The following is a 21,213-nucleotide window of genomic DNA, read 5'->3' on the forward strand; positions in this document are numbered from 1 at the left end:
TGTCTACATAGCTGATGATGTAAACAGAAAAGACGCCTCATCCGGATAAGTCACATACCATGAAGTCAGACAATCTGTATTTCTCTCGGCAACAGTGATTCATTTTTGTTTTCCTTGATATGTTTTAAATCATAGAAACCAGAAGCAATGGACTTCTACATCAATTTGAAGGTGAATTTCAGGGGGAATGCGAAGAATTTTCTTCTGTCAGGTTCCGAGACGAAGAGTTGGGAGTCAATGGAGGCCATGGTAAGCAGGATAACGACGCTGGTGTTTTCATAGCAGCATTCACCTTGGCATACCTTTACGGTAGGCTGTTACTGAAGCTAAAGCTATCAACCATCGATCGCCGGCCGCTTATTTGCTAAATGTTGTATACCTTGTATAACTGATTGATACCCTGTAGTTGAAAACATTGTTCTAGCTATGACAATCTAATATTTAACAATTAGGGCCTAATGTTAGCTAGTAGTTACAGTAGCTACGGATCTAAACGAAAAGAAAATCAGTACTACAACAACATCCCAGTCGCAACAACATAATATCGAGCAATGCTAAAATAAGAGGCGCTGCTATTAATAAAAGTGGATATATACAATAGGCCTACATTTTGATGAAGATGCATTAGACATTAATTTGTTGCCTGCCCTGTAGAGGGCATCCACATAGATGAGTATGCATTGCGTCGTAACCATGTCAATGGTAACAACAACAGTAAAGATGACCAGTGACATTCTTGGTATGAGCGCATGAAGCCCTGGCTGTCAAAATAGACTAAGCAGAACCTATCTACTCATGGAAATTCTTACTGACAGTTGTGGCTGCTTTGTGTGATGTATTGTTGTCTCTACCTTCTTACCCTTTGTGCTGTTGTCTGTGCCCAATAATGTTTGTACCCTGTTTTGTGCTGCTACCATGTTGTGCTGATACTGATTAATCAGCGGATTTTTTTTTTAAAGAAGAAAAAAAGATTATATATATATATTTGTAATAATGACAATTACAACAATACTGAATGAACACTTATTTTAACTTAATATAATACATCAATAAAATCTATTTAGACTCAAATAAATAATGTTCAATTGGTTTAAATAATGCAAAAACAAAGTGTTGGAGAAGAAAGTAAAAGTGCAATATGTGCCATGTAAAAAAGCTAATGTTTAAGTTTCTTGCTCAGAACATATGAAAGCTGGTGGTTCCTTTTTAACATGAGTCTTCAATATTCCCAGGTAAGAAGTTTTAGGTTGTAGTTATTATAGGACTATTACTCTCTATACCATTTGTATTTCATATACCTTTGACTATTGGATGTTCTAATAGGTACTTTAGTATTGCCAGCCTAATCTTGGGAGTTGATAGGCTTGAAGTCAAACAGCGCAATGCTTGAATGAAGTACAGCGAAGAGCTGCTGGGAAATGCAGGAAAGTGCTGTTTGAATGAATGCTTATGAGCCTGCTGCTGCCTACCACCACTGTCAGACTGCTCTATGAAATCATAGACTTAATTATAATATAATAACACACAGAAATACGAGCCTTAGGTCATTAATATGGTAAAATACGGAAACTATCATTTAAAAAACAAAACGTTCATTCTTTCAGTGAAATATGGAACTGTTCCGTATTTTATCTAACGGGTGGCATCCCTATGTCTAAATATTGCTGTTACATTGCACAACCTTCAATGTTATGTCATAATTATGTACAATTCTGGAAAATGAATTACGGTCTTTGTTAGGAAGAAATGGTCTTCACACAGATCGCAATGAGCCAGGCCCAAACTGTTGCATATACCCTGACTCTGCTTGCACAGCACGCAAGAGAAGTGACACAATTTCCCTAGTTAAAAGAAATTCATGTTAGCAGGCAATATTAACTAAATATGCAGGTTTAAAAATATATACTTGTGTATTCATTTTAAGAAAGGCATGGATGTTTATGGTTTGGTACATTGGTGCAACGACAGTGCTTTCTTTTGTTAAATCACCCGTTTGGCGAAGTAGGCTGTGATTCAATGATAAATTAACAGGCAACTCATCGATTATATGCACCGCAGGACAAGCTAGATAACTACACATGGTTGATGCTATTACTAGTTTAACTAGTGATTATGTTAAGATTTATTGTTTTTTATAAGATACGTTTAATGCTAGCTAGCACCTTACCGTGGCTCCTTGCTGCACTCGCATAACAGGTAGTCTCCCTGCCACGCAGTCTCCTTGTGGAGTTCAATGTAATCTGCCATAATCAGTGTCCAAAAAAGCAGATGACAGATTATTATGAAAACTTGAAATCGGCCCCAATTAGTCGGCCATTCCGATTTAATCGGTCAACCTCTAGTTGTCATGTGTTGCCGCCATGCTATGTTGTTGTCTTAGGTCTCTCTTTATGTAGTGTTGTGTTGTTGTCTCGTCGTGATGTGTGTTTTATCCTATATTTTAATTTAATAAATTTTTTAAAATAAAACAATTAAATAATCCCAGCCCCCTCCCCCGCAGGAGGCCTTTTGGTAGGCCATCATTGTAAATAATAATTTGTTCTTAACTGACTTGCCTAGTTAAATAAAGGTAAAAAGATATATACAAAAAAATCCCCAGTATCATCTATTATTCAGTTGCATCATTTTGGGATTAATTCATATTTAACCCAGTGACACTTTATTGACAACAGTCAGGCTATTGAGATGGAGGGCTACACTGCGTGCTACGTGCTACAGTTAATGTTGTTAGTTCTCTGTGGTTCTCATTTCCTTTTCATAACTACAATAACAGAACATGTTACTCGCCTATGATAGCTTGGTTCATGTTAGTACTATAGTCTTTTTGACGTCATTGTGGGTGGTATTGATTCGAGGGCGAGTCTGGCTTATGACACTTTAGGCTTCCGTCTCTCACTCCAGGGTTTAACAGCCCAGCCATATGATGTCAAAATAAACATTTGAGCCAAGCCACCTCATCTGACAACATCCCCTTGTGCCAAGATGTGTCACTTTCCAAAGCAAGCCAATAAAATATCTTGCAATGGGCTGCATTCTCTCTCTTCCCACAGTAAAATGGGAAATCTTAATTTCAGTGAGTGCAAGACTGAATGGTAGATGCCAGTTGTTGTTTTTCCTATATGGAGAGCTTATGAGACTGTTTGCCTCTGAATCTCCTGGCAGCAGCAAGCTCAGACTCCATTGTCACTCTGCTGTCCAGTCACCAGTCACGGAGTTCATCCTCATTGAAAATGCCATTGTGTCTCCATGTTGCCATGGCATTGCCTTCAAGGAGACCGATCAATTTTCCTTTCAGGCATCATATGCTACATCATAGCCCTGCTTGTTCATTCAATGAGCAAATATGGGATACTACGGCATAGCCTAAATATAACCGTGATAAGATGATTGATTTTTGGCTCTTCTTGAAAGGATCACTTTTATTCCATTTTGAGGTGCCTGTCCTTTGTCTGAGATACAGCTTGCTGAATCATGTAATACACTGTTGGTTTATAGATTGTGTCTTTTTTGTCTACAGGTGAAAAGGTCCTTTGGCCTGTGTAATCTACAAGTTACTTATTTTGATGAGGAGATTGAGGAGGTGAGTGAGCGAAGAGTTACGGCAATGTTAATTTGTTGGGACTGGTAATACAATGCTATTACAATGTTGATGCAATACATTTCCGTTTTGTGTTTCAGGTATCCATAAACAGCCAAAGTGAGTAGTAAAACACATTTATTTTGTACCAAACATAATATGAATTAGTTGTTCAATGTAACATGTCCAATAATTATATTTTTCCTCTTCTAGTGGAGTATGAGGAGGCATTAAAGGTAGGTGGCAACTTAAATCTGACTTCAAAATACACCTTTCAGTAACAAAGCAATACATTAACCATCATTCCTCTGTTGATTTCATCAGAGTGCATCCAGGCAAGGGAACCGGCTGCACATGAATGTGTATGAGACTAGGGGTCAGCCCACGCGTGTGCCGGCCAAGGCCAGTGGAGGGGAGCCCAAGAGAGGGTTCCGTCCCCCACAGCACTGCCCAACCCTGGCTCAGGTGGTGAGCCGGAAGGTCCAGGCTGCTGTCCCCGAACAGGGCATGGTAAGGACAGAGCTATAGATATGTATACTTCGCACATAATAGTGCTGAGCGATTAACCAACATTTTGGTTATGTTTCAGTTTTTAAACAACTAATTGACCAATGTTGGTTAAATTATAGGGACCAAGTGGTGCAGCGGTTTAAGGCACTGCCGCGCAGTGCTAGAGGCGTCACTACAGACCCGGGTTCGATCCCGGGCTGAATCACAACTTGCCGTGATCGTGAGTCCCATAGGGCAGCGCACAATTGGCCCAGCGTCGTCCGGGTTAGGGAAGGGTTTGGCCTGGGTAGGCTGTCATTGTAATATAATAATTTGTTATTAACTGACTTGAATGGTTAAATAAATGTGTAAAAATATATTTTTATATATATATATATATATATATATATATATATATTTGAATTCCATTTCGTTCATTTTTTTTCTGTGAGCTCAATGCGCACATTCTCTAGAGATAAATTAGATCTAGTCTGAACTGTGTGATGTAGGAAGAAGTTGTAGATTCCAACAGGCCAATATTCTACATAGGTTAGCGCATAAAATGCGGTAATTAACTACAATGACCAAGATCCATTGCGTGAGGTGATATAGAGAACAACGCTTCGTGGGGTATCTACCAGAAAATACACGATCTAAGTGATTGGTAGTGGCTATTTAGCAGTCATAGAAGTATGCCTTATTTACTTTGAAGAACTACATTTTTAGATTTTGTCAGACTGCATAGGCAGCAGCTACATAGAGATGATATGACTTGAAATAATAAAGTAATCAAATAAAACAAATGTAATATACACAACAACTGAAATATTTCCTTAATGTATGGTGAATAAATGATGGTTGATAAGCAGTAATGGGCAGTCACTACCATCATCATGGGATTTTTATTAATTGCTTTATTCTGTGTTACAGCATTCAACCCACATAATGCATAGTGTATTTAATGTTGTTTTTATAATCGAACCAAAACCAAACCGAACTAACCTCAAAGTACTAATCGCTCAGCACTATTACTTTTATATAGCTAATTCTTTCAAATTGGATGAGCTTTTGTGTCATTAGGTATACATTTAATAAAAGTAAAGACCAAACTAAATCATTGCGTGTCCTAAAATAAACATGGCTTATTTGTCTGATTTCTCACCGATGTGTTTCTACTTTGGTTTCCAAGGTGATCATGAAAGAACTAAAGGGGACCAAAGAGGAAGATAAGACACCTCCAGCATGGTTTACATCTTACATGGAGAAGGTAAGGAGATGATTTGGAAATTACTGTGGTTTTATCATCAATGAATGTACTATTTAGAATCATACCACTTAACCGTGACATTATATGGTTGTATGTGTATATTTTTATAGATTGAAATGAAACTCACTAGCTAACCAGTAACCCAAACTCTTGTCATCCAGTTCAAAGATCAAGTAGTGAGGGAGGCAGTAGAGAAGATCTGTCGGGAGTTCTCGGGCCAGTGCTGCATTCACAAGCCCATTGGGGCTGAGGCCCAGATCCCTGAGGTGACCTCCTCCACCCTGCCTGGGGGTCCTAGTTCCACCCCTGCCTGCAGCAGCTGCCGGGGCCAGACCGCTGGGGGAGGATACCAGTGCAGGTGAGAAGGGGAGGAGGAGAAGAGGTGGCTTCGAGAAAGACTAGGGAGGACATTGACAAATGTGAATTAGTTCAAATGTGAGTTAAGGTAAATTAACACCAATGTAATCAGATATTTTCTTACATGTTTTTGTAAATAGCCTACTCCCACATACTTTTAATTTAGTGCCTCCAACATACATTGTGTTACTCCAGAACAAACTAATTCCTTCAATCAGTTGTCATTTCCATTTCTTCAGTATGCAAAACCAAAGAAGATCAGTTTAAAACAATCAGAAGGGCCTTTGTTTGGTGTGCCGCTCCCTGATTGTCTGGTTTCTTTTTCCCAGTGTGTGTACGTCCTGCACACTGTGTGAGCCCTGCAGCTTCTCCCATGACCCCAGCCACAACCTGGTGAGAGCCAGAACACCCCTCTCTATCCCTGAGCACGGCTCACCAGCCCCAGACCACAGCAGGTAAGACCAGGGTTGGAAAATATTACATATTGTAACAGTTACATATTCACTTTTTGAAACCTCATTTAATGTTTATGGGGTGCCAAGGTGAAATAATTATTGTTTATGGGGCTGCTATCATTTGATATGAGAAATGGCTCTCCGTTTTGGGGGTTGTTTTGTGTTTGTAATTTTCAATCCTACAATGATCATTGTCATCAGAAAGTTGTCAGAACTTTATCTGTCCTATGATGGCCAATCAGAAACGCTTGCATTCTCCCCTTCCCTACCTCGTCCCCAGGTTCTACCGGCGAGGGGACCGGAGCTTCCGTAAGGCGGAGAAGCAGCGTCTGAAGGCTGAGAAGCGTCAGCTGAAGGCGGAGGTAAAGGAGATTAGGAAGCAGCTGAAGATGGAAAGGAGGGGCCTGCAGTGGAGTGCTGCTGGCGAAGGGAGCTCCTCCCCCGTCCTGCTCCAACCCAGGGCCACCCAGGCCAACAGCCCAGAGTACGTCTTAAAGGGACAGTTCACCAAAATTAGATGAAAGGAGATACACTGAATACAAAGCCTTGAAAGCAGTATCTTTAGGTCAAATCAGTGAGAGGCACAGGTCTTGTCTCTGTAGTTAGACTGCTGTCAAAAGGAGGGAAAGGACAGTGAGAGTTGTGCTTTGTAGAGATGTTCTGTGGTTTAATAGTGTATTTTGGCGCTGTGTCCACCAGACGTCCCAAGCGACCCTGCCCTCTGGTGGTGCCAGCCATGACGGCCCTGTTCCTGGATGAGAACCTGCCTGATGGGACTCGTCTTCGCCCGGGCACCAAGTTCATCAAGTACTGGAAGATGAGGAACACTGGCAGCGTGAGCTGGAGCTCTGAAACCAAGGTACTATTATGGGCTGAGGATGCACCTGGAATATGCACATTATCTGAGGTTACCATTGACAGCCACAGTACTCTTAGCAGAAAGGAGGACACGACGATGAGAGTTAGGCACAACATTGACAGTCTCTTTCTCTCTCTACCCCCCCATCTCCTTTTCAGCTGAAGTTCATGTGGGGGAATCTGGCGGTGGCGTCCAGTGACCGCTGGCGTGAGGTGGCTGTGCCTTTCCTGCAGCCAGGTCAGGTGGGCGTGGTAAGCGTGGCCCTATGCGCCCCGGCCCTGGAAGGCTCATACACCTCCCACTGGCGTCTGGCACACGGTGGGGAGCAGTTTGGCCCTCGTGTCTGGTGCAGCATTGTGGTGGACCCCCTGGCCCCTGCAGCCGTGATGGCAGATGGCGTGCTGGTGTCGCCCTGCGTCACCCCTCAGGCAAGTCCACCCATCCTCTTGACTTTGGTTCTCAGTGGCCAATCCCAAACTGCTATACAATGCTGTAGTTCTCTGGAAAAGATGGTAGTAATCTCAGTTAAGTATGTATTCTGTCTGGGTAACATATTTCGATCTGCTGGTGCTCTACAGGGGAAGAACCCCCTCTCCACAGATAAGGGTGGGAAGTCTGGTACTGCAGCCTCTGGGGACCAAGCACTCATGTCAGTGGACCAAGACGAAGGAGCATACTACATTCCCTCTGTGGACCTGCTCACAGCCCAGGACTTACTCTCCTTTGAGCTGCTGGACATCAACATTGTTCAGGAAATAGAGAGCGTGCCCAACAACACACCGGCAGGTAAGCCTTCCATTGCTATTCACATGCTAAATCTGCAGGGTGTTCCTAATCAGTTGACTGCACTTAGGGTCTCTCCGTCTCTTTTTCTGAATTTCTCTCTCATTCTCTCTTTCCTTTCCACACAGATATGACCCCGTGCATATCCCCACTGCCCCATGACGGTCCCCTGCAGGAGAAGCCCACCCTGGGGTTGATCCAGGAGGAAGCAGAGGCCCATCAGGCCCAGGGAGTCAAAAGCATCCAGCCATCTCAGGGCCTGGGGCCAGGGGCCGAGGGGGGACGGGTTCCAGCCCAGGAGGAGGGAGAGGAGGATATGAGCGGGACTCAGTTTGTGTGTGAGACGGTGATGCGCTCGCTCACACTGGAGGAGGCCCCAGACCACACACCCCTGCGTGGGAACTGCCCCAGCAAAGGTGAGTTTTTATTAATTAGTTCCATATTAAGCCTATGTTAATACCAGATTAAGGGCCATAACATAGTGTAACCAAAATGACTTTCCCTGATCTTCACAGTGGTCCGCCCAGCAGCCCAAGGTGGCTCCGCCTCCTCTTCTCTTAAAGGGAAAGGTGTTGAGAAGCGTTTGGAGGCGAGGTTGGAGAAAACCCGGGACATATTACCTGTGGCTCCTCTCACAGCCCTAGCACCTCCCCAGATGGCTATACCAGAGATGATGATGCCAGGTGATTGGCCCAACTTATCCTCCTGTTTTCAATTCGTTGATTGGTTGATAAATACCACTTGAGCTCAAATCTGGGCCCTGTTGTCAGGTAAAAAACAACAATTAAATAGTTTGACCGTTTGCAGATGAGGGTCTGGAGTCAGACATCGAGAGTATCTGCGTGGACGCCAGCGGGGACGAAGATAAAGGAGAGTTGACAGAGGGGAACAGGGGCCCCCGCAGCCGTTCCTCCTCTGCCTCATCCGAGGATTACATCATCATCCTCCCTGACTGCTTCGACACCAGCCGCCCGCTGGGAGAGTCCATGTACAGCTCCGCCCTCTCCCAGCCTGGCGACGCCCCCGACAAGCCCACAGACCCTGACCACCAGGGCCGTACCACTCCCGAGGGGGAGCACGATGAAGCAGAAGAGACTGTTTCAGGCTCCAGCAGCGCTAACGATATGCTGTGCACCTCCCAGACTTTGGATGCCGTGCCCCTAACCCCTGTGGTGGTAGCACCCCCTCGGCTCAACTTAGCTCTTACACTGAGGTGAGAAACCTTGGGCCAGCAGTGCTTGGAAATAGGTTTACAGTGCTATTACACACTTTGACAGTGCTAAATTGCTGAGATGTTCCAAAATGTAGATGTATATTGTTGGTGTTGTTTTCAGCCTAGACGGCAATGATCAGACCGAGGCAGCAGCGGAGTCCCTGGACAGGACTGAGGTCTACCAGCCGGGGGAGTCAGAGGATGGTAAGGAACACACACGGTCACATACTGAACAGTAGTTCCAGCAACTTAAGGAAACAAAGCGTTTGCTCGTCACATTAAGGAAGTTGGGCCTAACTGACGACAATGCCCTAACAGTAATAATGTTTTCTGCTTGCTGCAGTGCCTTTTTTTCTGTCTGGTCATTCAGCGGTAATATCGAAGTACAATATGTCTGCTCGGTTCTAACGAACGCAAGTACTAAGCACTAGGTCAATGGCTATGGAGTAGAGGTCTGTTTGGAGAGTTATTCTTGTCAAAGAGCACCTTGTATACACTCCCTTCTAGAGCGCTACAACTTATCCATATGAGCATATCGGTATATCCTTTTCCCAGAACATAACCAACCAGTCACCTCTGTGGTTGTGTCTGAAAGGTTCCAAGCAGCCAGATAGCCAACCAGACAGCCCATCTGCTTCTGATGACTCAGAAGACAACTCCGAAGACCCTAGGTGGGACCCTGATGTGCAACTCAGTCAGTTCAGATGCTAATATTTTCCTAGATCTCTCTTGTTAAAGAGATTTTGTTAAAGTGGAATGTCAATTTAATGATGTTAGTGTTGGCTGACCAGAAACAAAATGGTGTCAGTAAGACTCACTCCCTGGCCATCTCTGTCTGTCTTGTTCCTTCTAGGCACCCAGGCATCACTGGAGGCCTGGTGAAAGGAGCCCTGTCTGTCGCAGCATCCGCCTACAAGGCTCTGTTCACTGGGCAGCCTGGCCCAGTGCAGGTCAGTCCTCCATTCACTTCCTACAGTACTGTTAATGATAGCATTCACGGTCATCCTTTTTGCAATCTCAGAGGATTGCTATATCATATCAACATGGTGGTTGAGACATCGAACTGGAATGCCACCATTGTGAGGCTACTTTAACATGTCATTGCTGACTATCAGAGTCGTTCGTATCTAGGAGGTGTATTTTAAACAGTATACTGTCCTTCCTGCAGCCCCCAGTGGATGGAGCCACCCAGGACACCATGATGGGGGTGCTGGTGGAGATGGGCTTTGGTGACCGGCCGCTCAACCAGCGGCTGCTGAAGAAACACAACTACAACCTGCTGGACGTGGTCAACGAACTGGTCCAGATGACCGACAATGACTGGTACTCGACCCGCTACTGAGGAGAGAGGGAGGAGGAGGAGAAAGAGGAGCGGGGGTGGCGTCATGGGTTTAACCTCTGATGCCTTGACCTCTTGTCTCTTCTTCCTCTCTTAGATTTGGCCCAAGTTGACAGGAGGTATCCTGATTTATGACCTAGAGACATTCCCACGGACTTTGGGATATTTAGACTATCAAATAGCTACTGTATGTATGTATGTATGTATGTATGTATGTATGTAATGTATGTATGTAGATTCATTTAACATGGCCATTTCTGGCTGTTGGCTTTTGCATAGAAAAGGAGGAGACAGAAGCGGGTGGATGAGGTGGGCTACTCTTTCCAGGAGAACACCTTCATTGTTGTGGTAACAAATGGAAAACATATCACAAGTTGCTATCGCCAAGCCATTCCTGTTAAACAGTATACTCACCCTTGAAATCATAGATTGGAATACAGGCTGAATATGCAGCCATAGACCAGGTATATTCAACAAGAGTTACAGGAAAAGGTGTGAGCTTAGCTGAAGGGGTGTTGGGTGTAATATTTATCACAGAGAGACAGAACCATATAGGATTTACTTCTATAAGCTGTGGCAATAGTCAACATTGTATGACGTTAATCAACTTCATAGAGTGTTTGAATAGTGGACACGTCAGGGTCCTCGTTCCAAGTGTGAATGACTGTCAGTGTTGGAGAACGCTATGCTTCGTTCAGATCACAGCAATTAAAAACACACACAAACACTCACCCCCACATGCTTAAACCTTTCTCAGCTTAACTGTTCAAAGTATCAGCGTACTGTAGACACAGTGCGTGTCTTATTGATTGAAGATAATCATTCCCCTACTTTCTGTGATGTCGTGCCATGGCTGACAACATGCTATGGATATTTGTGCGTAATGGTGTACACATTAAGTATTTTTGAAATGAGGACCATTACATTGATGCACTCCATTTAATTCCATTTTGAGAGGGTATATTAATCACCATTCTTAACTAGGAGTATATTTGGGTTTAAAAAGAAAAATCATGTAAATATAATATACAAATGATTTCTTTTGTTGCACATGGAATAAATAAATATTGATGCAAACCCAAAAGACTAGCTGCTCAAGAAGTGAAGGATGTTAGAATTTTTAATGTCCTGTTGAAGGGATTTTATCAAGAAATGAATTAACCTCCTTTACAAAATGTCTTGTATCTGCTCAATATTGTCCTCAGAGGGAGGGGGTTCTTTTCAGAACCATTCGGGGGGCCTGGTGATCATGATATATCAAAAGCATTGACTCGTTCCACTTGGTATCACTTTTTAAAAAAAATGTACATCAAGTTCTTTCAGAACTTAAACTGAAATCAAGCATTATGTAACTAGTTTGAAATGCTTATTATTTTCCAATAAGGAAATGCTAACGTGTTTCAGGTGATCCTCGGAGGTAATTGTTATTAAATATTTTTTGTTTTAGACTTGAGGGCTGTTTCTGAAATGTAAAGGAAGATTTGCCTATGTTCTTCTGGTTGAAGCTTGCTCACGTCATTGTGCTTGAATTTCCACTGTACTAATATGTTTATATTTGAAGAAAAGATACTGGAAAGGTTTGTATTGTACACTAAGGTGAAATTGACAGGGTTGTGAGCATTGTGAAAAATAATTAACACTTACAGTGGGCAGTCATAATGTAGCAAATGGATGTTGGTAAAAATCATTAATACAAAAACACTTTGAATCGACCCTATTTTGGAATAGTGTAGTCTTAATGGTTTTTAGGGGTAGGGTCTTACCAAAGGATGTGTCTGCTAAATGACTCAAATGTACAGTCCTACCAGGTGATGGTATCTGATTTATTGCCACTTTTGACTCAACTTTTAGGGTGTCAAAGAGAAACTGAATTCAAGGACAATAAGGATTGTGGTCTTTTTAATTCAAGTAAGCTTTTCCCACAGTGGAAAACTATATGTCAGAAATGATGGCAGGTTAATGGAGGTCAGAAACAGTGGGATTCATAAATGTCTACATGTACTTGAAACATTCATACCTTCCATATATATGGGCAGGATATTTTCATAGAGGGTGAAGAATGAGAACTTTTTGGGAGGGATAATGTGCAGATTGTCTGAACTCTTTCTGTGTTGCACTTAAGATTTACCTGGAACGTTGAATTGCATTGAATTCTGGGTCGGCAGAATTTAGCATTTGAATCAGGAAAAGTTTATACTCACGACCTCTACACAAGCCAGAATGTTGAATACAATTATATTTTAATATACTTTACCGGCATGCACACATGATAAAAATACATGCATTACTTGCCGAGCTCGTGTACGTGTTTACGTGGTTTTGCTCATGCTTCAGGTGAAATCTGAATGTAATTATACTTTCCCGTGGATATTGTCTGACATTCCTTCCACCAAAAGGACCAACCGGTAAAGTACGTTAAAAAAAATATATCATTCTGGCTTGTAGAGATCGTGAAAGCAAATTTTCCTGATTCAAACGCTCGTTTCTGACGACCTAGAATTCAATTGAAATTCAATGTTGGGTTCCCAGGCAATTAAAATACATAGGCTACCTGTGATGTACAAATATATTGTCTCTAATAAAAGTCACTACACTTAGATATCACTCCTTTTTTGAACAAGTGGGAGTATACCTATTAAAGATGCACTATGCAGAAATTGTTCCGCCATTTTCTGGTTGCTAACGTTTGCCTATTTTCAGTTTGACTACTAGCAAGTGCAGTGTAAATAATACTTGTACCCTCTAAACCACTGAAATATTTTCCATAACTAAAAATATTGTATTTTCAGCTGTTTGAAGCTGGTGTACAAAACTGAAAGTAAAAGACTCGAAAATAAAACAATCACGGGAAGCATAAAAATAGAACACACTTAGACTTCCCTTCGATGAAAATGACAGATCGAGAACTCCTTCGATGAAAATGACAGATCGAGAACTCCTCTTTGTGAGTTTGTTCGTGTTCCCCAAAAAGTTACATATAGCCGCTGTAGGTGGCAGCAAAATTACGCTGCGTCACCTTCATCAGGATAGGGAATTGCTCCACTGCTCAGTGAGTATGTGACCAACATAAGAAGAATATTAGACCATTTTCACGACTGCTGTGAGGCGTATTGTGTGGAGTTAGATTACAGATAATCTTGATGACGGGGCCGTCATTATAAATCGTAACACCCCATAAACAAGGCAAGTAAACACAGTGAAACAAGTTGTTTTCTTCAGGGGTGGCAGAGAAACGAAACTCATCACAAGACTTGTATGCGGAGTCAAATTTCTGTTTAGATTAAAACTAACGCTCGCCCACGGTTATTTGCTAAATTGTAGTCTTAATTCACATAAAATGTTTGATGTATGGACAAAGCCGAATTCGATCTAATTGGTTCATATTTATGGTGTCTGCGAAGTTAGACATCGTCTAATTGTATGCATGTAAAATAATCTCTATTGACATCCACCAAAACAGCAAAGCACATACATACATAAAATATAATCCTTTGTCGTCACAAATATCACATAGTAAAGTATCATTATATTGATGTGAAGCAAACTAACATTACAGGCAACTTCCAAAATAAAGGAAACACTTGCGTAAAAGAGGGATACAAAGTATATTGAAAGCAGATGAGTTAATTGAGCAATTAACATCCCATCATATAAAAAATCCCCTGTTGCCTATTATTTTGGCTAGAAGGAGAGAGCTCAGTGACTTTGAAAGAGGGGTCTCAGGAGTGCATACTGGTACCCACAAGAATTGTAAACAAACAAAAATTTGCCCAACTGGGGACTATTTGCAGGTCACCACAAGTAAAAAGTTATTTCTAGGGGGGGGAGTTAAGGTTAGGGACAATAGGCTTTTGAATGGGGGTTAAATGTTTCCCCGCAGGTGTGTGTGTGTCTCAGTAACCAAATCTCAACACAATTGAACACTTATGGGAGATTCTGGGGCAGCGCCTTATACAGCGTTTTCCACCACCATCAACAGAACACCAAATTTAGATATTTCTTGTGGAAGAATGGTGTCGCATCCCTCCAATAGAGTTCCAGACACTTGTAGAATCTATGCCAAGGTGCATTGAAGCTGTTCTGGTGGCTCATAGTGGCCCAATGCCCTGTTAAGACACCTGATATTGGTGTTTCCATTATATTTGGCAGTTACCTGTATATATGACTGTCTCTTTGGTAGGCATGGGAGCTGGTTCCAGTCAACCCAGTGAGAATGATGAGCAGGCCATCGTACCCCAGCAGGACAGGAGAAAGACCTCTAACAGGAGACACTCTGAGGAAACACTGGACTGCCCAACCTGCCAGGGCACGGGCCGAATCCCACGAGGCCAGGAGAGCAAATTGGTGGCAGTGATCCCCTGCTCCGATCAGAGGCTGAAACCACGACACACGTAAGACCTTGTTGAGATTTATAGCAACAATTGTTTTATTTCCCACATGCAGCATTTAGAAGGTCTTTTAAGTCCATGGTGTGTAGAGGTGTTCAGTGTGTGTGCAAAGTATTGTTGTGTTCCGTGAGTGGGCATCTGTATCTAGGTGTGTTTTGTGTATACTGCATGAAAACACTTGTGGTATGTTAAAATGGCCAATGCAATGCAGGGTAACAATGAATTTACTTACTGTAATAGATTTCAATTAACACGCTTTTTAGCTAAACTTTCTCTAGCAATGTGGTCGTATGCCATGTTCACATGCTAGTCGGAACACCCGGCTTGCTGATTCCTTGAACGCAGCACGTGTATAACAACCAGTTAGCAAGTTGTACATTTTAGAGTTTTCTAGTTCCAACTAGCAGTTGAATGCAGCATGACTGGAGAGAGGAAAACTAGCTGTTATTTGCAGAGGTTTGGAGCTTTTTGTTATTGGTCTACTAACCACATGGTTAGTAGACCATATGTCACCATGGAAATATAAAACACCTGCCCATGCAAACCTGCTGATTAGAACATCCTGTGTAGATTACATTTTCAACCAGCAAAAACAAAAGCACACTTTTACAGTGTTAATTCCACCAGCTGTTGTACAATGTGATATTAAACAAAGAAAAAAAAATATTGACTGCACTGGGCCTTCAATCAATACTCAACTTGTACATATCATGTCCCCCTACAGGAAGTTGTATGTCACTGTGTCGGTGACGCTGTGCCTGCTGGTCAGCTCGCTGGTCCTCTTCTTCTTGTTTCCTCGCAGTGTCATCCTCTCACCCGGGGCTGTCAAGTCTGTCTATGTTTACTTCACCCCGACCACTGTCCAAATGAACATCACGGTGAGACCTCATTGGCCTTGTTCAGTCATATACCACACAGTCGGTTTCTATTTGGGCTATGCCATAAAAGTATTGGCCTCTTGTCTCTTCCTCTGCATCACTGGAGTGTGTTTTTGGAGGTGAATGTAATAATCGCCTTGTCTCTCTCCCATCACAGAACATCATGAATATTACCAATGACAACTTTTTTACAGTTCAGGCCTATAACTTGACAGTGCAGGCTCTTTTTGATAAAACGGTTGTGGGCAAGGCTGATATGAAAAATGTCACCACTGTCAAACCACTCACGGAAAAAACGGTGAGCACCTCCCGTCATTACCAACTGCTATATTGATTAGATGTTAGCTTCTGAAAGCCTCTAAATATTGTTACTTGACTCACTAACGCTCTTCATTATTTCCCCTGACAGTTTGCCTTTGAGATTCCTGTCACGCTATTGGAGGAGGGTCTGAAGTAAGTACAAGTATAACCTTGGTTAAATTATGTCTGGTGCTGATTATTCCATCGCGTCAGTAGTGAGACATAAAGCTGCTTTTGTGGCTGTTTGGTTACACAAAGTGCCATGGTAATACACTTACAATATAGTGACACAGTCCTTTTAATTTAGTTGTGCTGTAAAGTTGGCTTATTTTGATTGTGGCATGTTGTCATGTGAAAGTAATGTAACTCATTCGCTGTAAATGTGAGAATTTATTTTGTGTGTGCTCTACAGACAGTTATTCTCCTTTTTCTTGGCTAGGTTTAAATAATGTATAAAGACTGAGCAAAACTGTAAATGTTTTTTTTGTATTTAGAGCAGCTTTGAGGCATGACTATCAAATGTTTGAACAGATATTAAGTATTTGTCTTACAAAAGTACATAAACTAGCATAACTTGCTTAGCTGGGAGCACTGGCATGTGCAATCCATCTCCATTTTATTCCCATGTGTTGCAGGCTAATTGTTACTAGCAGTAGCAATTCCTTTTCGCAAAATGAAAGTGCCTCTGGACTGAAAGTAGTCAAAAGCATTCCCACCGGGCACACCCATGTCTTTTTAATGTGGATACTTGGTTAACATTTGGTTAACATGTTGATCAATGAGATTTCAACCTATATTTACCCACTCAAAAAGACAGCCAAAAGTTAGATGAATTTCCATTGTGTTGTCACTATGCTTTCAACCAAATTCCTTTGGAATAACAATTCGGTTTTTGATTGTCGTCACCCCAAATGTATATCACTGTGCTTTCAACCATTTTAAAAGCCCAGCAAAGTTCAAATGGGAAGGCAATGTCATATTTTGTTTATTGATAAAACAGATGGTTTTCACTGCACTTCTTTTAAAAGCAGAACCAAATGGCCTAGATAGCAGTTGAGATTACATTAAAAGTATATGGTGCAACTGATCAATGCCTTTTGATATTCTGCACAGATGACAGAACTTGTGAAGATCTCCACAGACCTGTGAGGACCTATGCGTGCTTTTTGAACATGCAGACTTTTATATGGTTACATAAGAAATGTATAGTTAGTGTCCTCAATGTGGCCTTGGATATGTTACTCATTTTAAGGTTGAATGTTACGTTCTCTTGTAAGAGAGCCTTAACTTTAAGCAATTTACCCTATTACAAAAGTAATATTGAATTGTTTGGTTGACAACGCAACCAAATATCAACATTTTTTTAAAGGAGAGGTATGGGTAACTGTCAAAATAAAGGAAACGCCAACCTAAAGCGTCTTAATAGGGTGTTGGGCCAGAACAGCTTCAATGCACCTTGGCATAGATTCTACAAGTGTCTGAAACTCTATGGGAATGCGACACCATTCTTCCATGAGAAATTCTGTAATTTGGTGTGTTGTTGTTGGAGAACGCCATCTCAGGTGCACTCCAGAATCTCCCATAAGTGTTTTAATTGGGTTGAGATCTGCTTACTGATACGGCCATGGCATATGGTTCACCTCATTTTCATGCTCATCAAACCATACAGTGACCACTCGTGCCCTGTGGATGGGGTACTTTTTATCCTATTGGGCGTAGCCAAAATAGTGGCTTGCCAAACATTTTTATACATGACCATTATCATGATGGGGATGTTAATTGCTTAATTCACTCTGGATACCGGTTTCAATATTCATTTTATCCCTTGTTTATTATTTTGGCAGTTACCTGGATCTACTGCTTGGCTAGTTCCATCTGAGCCGCTGGCTTAGTCCCATAGAGTACCACAGTATGAGTCATATTTCCCATAAAACTTAAGCAAGGAAATGGTTCCAATCATTTTCCCACCATTAATTTTTCCCATAGGGGATTTTAGAAACACTTCAAATAAGGGCTGTGTTTCGTATAGGCTTACCCTGGCATGATATTTTTGATAACCGTGTAGTCTCTAGGACTAAGTGACATATCAATATATTTGCCTGTATTTACCCCTAAAAAATGAAACGCTAAGCCACATTAGCAGCTAATATCATACAGAACTACAAATGCCATGATGATCTGGATGAGACTGCCAAATCGAGGCAAAAGTAAGAATCTTTGGATTAACTATCTAAATGTAGTAATTAACATATTTCTTGTGCAAGTTTTAAATTAACACTACTTGTTAGCAAAGGTGTCAGCTAGAGATGACGCGCAGGGATTTGTAGTTTTGCATGATGTCTACTTTGATGCTAATTAGAGTTTTAGAATCTGAGTAAATAGAGGCGACTATATTGATAAAAATCACCTTGTCTGAGAGATTTACATGGTTACAAAATGTCACGCCAGGGTAAGCCTTCACGAGATGTTTGACGAAGGTTTTAATCATCTGCTTGGATAGTTCCATCTGTGCCACTGTCTTAGTCTGGTTTTAATTCCAGTTTGTCTACAAATGAACAATGTTATGTTGTATTCATGAAGCCATCTTAACCAAAAATCTAAATTAAAGAATACGATTAAATTAAACGTTCAATGCACTTTAAATAACGTTTGAATTTATTTAGTCCTATTCTTGAACTTTTTGGTTAAGATGGAGATCCAACACACATTATACATTTGGAATTACAGCCAGATTAAGTCATTGGCACAGATGTAACTATCAAGTAGAAGGTGCATCTCATTCAATTTGAAGTCAACCAGAGCTTGAAACGCTAGGCCTATTGTATTGTCTATTTTTAGGTTAATTCTAGGTTGAATTTAAACAACTGTTGACTTTGCAAATGCGATATAGGCCTAAATAGCATCATTGATGATAAGTGCTAAAGTATGATCATATTTGAATTTATTCTGTTAAACCTACCCTTTGGAATGACTTTGCTAGCATCAGTGAATTTATTTAGTTTTAAAGTGGAGATCTCTCAATAATAATTGTCACGATAGCACATTGGTAATAGTCCATGACAAATCTCATAGCTAAGCTGGGCTGGGCTTGGTTAAAACCCTGAATGGGAGACTCAAGGGTAGCTGTAGATGGATTAATTCTTCAGTAGGAGGTGCTGCCCAGCCTATTGTTTTTTTCTTCTTCTGATAGTGGATATAACATTGAAGTTCTGACTTTGTTTTAAAGGTACAAATTCAACATTTTATACAATGTCTCAAATGTGGTTACCATGATGACATACATCTTCCTGTTGTTGAAATTTCACCCTCAAAACAACAGTTGATGACTTCTTTTCAAATCAATGTATTTTCCATAGATTTCACGTCACAATACGTTGTCAAATTACATTGAAACAGCGCTAATTCAACTAGTTTGTGCCCATTGGGTTGTTTTTGAAATCATATCTTTCATAAGGAAATCCTGAAGTTATTCATGATTTTCTCCTATTTATTCTTCCCAGCAATTACTGCAAGAAATCTACAATCAAGATCCACACGTTATTTGTCCATCTTCAGTGAGTATGTGCCCAGTCAGTCAGTATGGGTAAAACACCCCCCAAATGTAGCTTTGCTCCCACAGATTATCCATTTAGATTATAATGCATATATTCAACAATGAACAAGAATCATGTTGAATCTGTGTTCAGTGGGAAAAAAAATGTAATACCATAATAGTTCATGACTAAATGTTTTGATGATAAACCGACACACAACTTCACTCACCAAGTGAACCAATGGGGTCAGAGACTGACCTATTTATTTCTAATTAGTGGTTAAACTCTGAGGAAGGGATATAAAAGGGCTATATTGCTTGTTAACATGGCCCAGTTTTTACAGTGATGGTTTAAGAGTTTATTTCATGGTTGCGGTTAGGAAACCTTAATAGCTGGCTGACCTAAGTCTGGTACAATTACATAAATTATCATTACATTTGATAAATAATAGATGAAAAATTGTATAATCTGTAACCATCCTCCTCCCTCAGGATGTCAATGACTGTCTACTACCTGGCCCACTTTGAGCAGCTTTCCCTGGACACGTTTGAATACATCGACTGTGGGTCTAACACCACAACACCCCACCCCATCAACCCTACACCCTGAGAACAAGGGCTCCATTAGGGGCAGGATGACAAGGGTGAGGGGAAGACTGAGGAGCAGGCCATGAGGTGAACTGTGGAGAACAACCCTGTGACAGTGTGATCAAAAACCATATGGTTTTTCTTGCAAAATCCAAATGTTATGGGGAAGAAAGAAACAACAAAAATGTGGAGCTTGAAATTCAAATTAAATCTCTAAAATGTTCTGTTTGTCTATTTTATGCACCTCTAGAGCTTTATAAGTAGGGTCATCGCTGTGGTTGGAGGCTCTGCACTGTGAAAATTACTTTTTTTGCCACTATATCCTACTGAAAGAGCTACTCTGAAACTGAAAGACTACAAATTTGCACAAATTTAATTCAGATGTTATATTTGTGCATAATTTCCTATAAAACAGATTGTCGGTGCACTTCCACAAACAAGTAAATTACTTTTGTATGTGTTTTAATTGGTGAAAGTATATAAAACCATGTAAGTATTCTTAACGTTATGCATACAACTATGTAGCATTAATCACAGAACTTTTCTATGGAATCACATGGGAATTACAGTTCTTTGACTACTGACCACACATGTGATTTTTATGTTAAACCATCATCTCTGATTGTATACTAATTCTAACAGCTCTAACAAGATCTGGATATTAATTCACCTATGGTTTTTCTGTGTCACTGAAATTAAATTATTAGTGAGGGAAAAATGGTTCAATTGTTTGGAATCCACATAGACTAGTGTCACCACGGGTACTTTTGGAATGGGGAAACTAACTAATTTACTCCCTTGCTCTTCCACTATAGCAAAATCATGGCAATGTTTCTTATGCTCTGTTCAAATACTCTTAATATTTACTTCCTCTATTTATGTTAAGGGTTTTAGTGCATTGTTTCCACCTTTGTCAGATCAGTGAAAAACATATGTATTTTAAAGGATTCAATAATGAAATCACAAAGCCTGAGAAAATAGAATACAAGTTCCTTGTTTGGTCACATAATTAAAGGATGTTGTATATTTAAATGGCCGCTAAGTGGTGCTAAAGTTACATAAGTTTCCTTGATGACAGTTGGGTCCAGTCCATATGGGTTGTCTTCACCAATGACTGGATATGGGCTCTTCACCACTGCTGGGAGTACTGTATGGACTGTAATGTCGAGAAATAAAAACACTCCTATA

At 41.1% G+C, this 21,213-nt stretch overlaps 2 protein-coding genes across 9 annotated transcripts; both read left to right on the top strand.

The window, feature by feature from the left end:
- The first annotated feature begins 15 nt into the window (after positions 1–15).
- On the top strand, positions 16–11,787 carry LOC118365424 (next to BRCA1 gene 1 protein-like). Of its 2 annotated transcripts, none has more exons than XR_004821766.2 (19): positions 16–249; positions 3,518–3,580; positions 3,679–3,697; positions 3,791–3,813; positions 3,902–4,087; positions 5,256–5,333; positions 5,495–5,691; positions 6,020–6,145; positions 6,426–6,629; positions 6,845–7,004; positions 7,163–7,432; positions 7,583–7,790; positions 7,916–8,203; positions 8,303–8,470; positions 8,595–9,000; positions 9,122–9,204; positions 9,596–9,694; positions 9,854–9,950; positions 10,169–10,318. XR_004821766.2 is itself a non-coding variant. In XM_035747606.2 (19 exons), exons 1-19 carry the CDS (start codon positions 148–150, stop codon positions 10,340–10,342), a joined length of 2,928 nt encoding a protein of 975 aa, XP_035603499.1. In that variant the 5' UTR covers positions 16–147; the 3' UTR covers positions 10,343–11,787. The 2 variants fall into 2 exon arrangements, 1 of the variants encoding a protein (XP_035603499.1); XM_035747606.2 differs by having other exon boundaries at positions 9,596–9,671; positions 10,169–11,787.
- Positions 11,788–12,008: 221 nt separating this feature from the next.
- LOC118365426 (transmembrane protein 106B-like) lies at positions 12,009–20,248 on the top strand. 7 transcript variants are annotated; one of them, XM_035747613.2, is made up of 7 exons: positions 12,009–12,749; positions 14,520–14,730; positions 15,452–15,605; positions 15,763–15,903; positions 16,015–16,058; positions 19,406–19,459; positions 19,930–20,248. In XM_035747613.2, exons 2-7 carry the CDS (start codon positions 14,522–14,524, stop codon positions 20,045–20,047), a joined length of 720 nt encoding a protein of 239 aa, XP_035603506.1. In that variant the 5' UTR covers positions 12,009–12,749; positions 14,520–14,521; the 3' UTR covers positions 20,048–20,248. The 7 variants fall into 7 exon arrangements, with proteins under 7 accessions (XP_035603506.1, XP_035603502.1, XP_035603501.1 ...); XM_035747609.2 differs by lacking the exon at positions 12,009–12,749 and adding an exon at positions 13,225–13,388; XM_035747608.2 differs by lacking the exon at positions 12,009–12,749 and adding an exon at positions 13,309–13,522.
- Positions 20,249–21,213: the final 965 nt, after the last annotated feature.

Source organism: Oncorhynchus keta, chromosome 32 (genome assembly GCF_023373465.1).
Source record: "Oncorhynchus keta strain PuntledgeMale-10-30-2019 chromosome 32, Oket_V2, whole genome shotgun sequence".
NCBI lineage: Eukaryota > Metazoa > Chordata > Actinopteri > Salmoniformes > Salmonidae > Oncorhynchus > Oncorhynchus keta.

Excerpts from the sequence above, each read along its gene's own strand:
- LOC118365426 (XM_035747613.2), top strand. The coding sequence starts at position 14,522 with ATGGGAGCTGGTTCCAGTCAACCCAGTGAGAATGATGAGCAGGCCATC. Across the intron at positions 15,904-16,014 it reads AACCACTCACGGAAAAAACG|TTTGCCTTTGAGATTCCTGT; the intron begins GTGAGCACCTCC and ends TTCCCCTGACAG. Across the intron at positions 19,460-19,929 it reads ACGTTATTTGTCCATCTTCA|GATGTCAATGACTGTCTACT; the intron begins GTGAGTATGTGC and ends CTCCTCCCTCAG.
- LOC118365424 (XM_035747606.2), top strand. The coding sequence starts at position 148 with ATGGACTTCTACATCAATTTGAAGGTGAATTTCAGGGGGAATGCGAAG. Across the intron at positions 7,005-7,162 it reads GCTGGAGCTCTGAAACCAAG|CTGAAGTTCATGTGGGGGAA; the intron begins GTACTATTATGG and ends TCTCCTTTTCAG. Across the intron at positions 9,001-9,121 it reads AACTTAGCTCTTACACTGAG|CCTAGACGGCAATGATCAGA; the intron begins GTGAGAAACCTT and ends TGTTGTTTTCAG.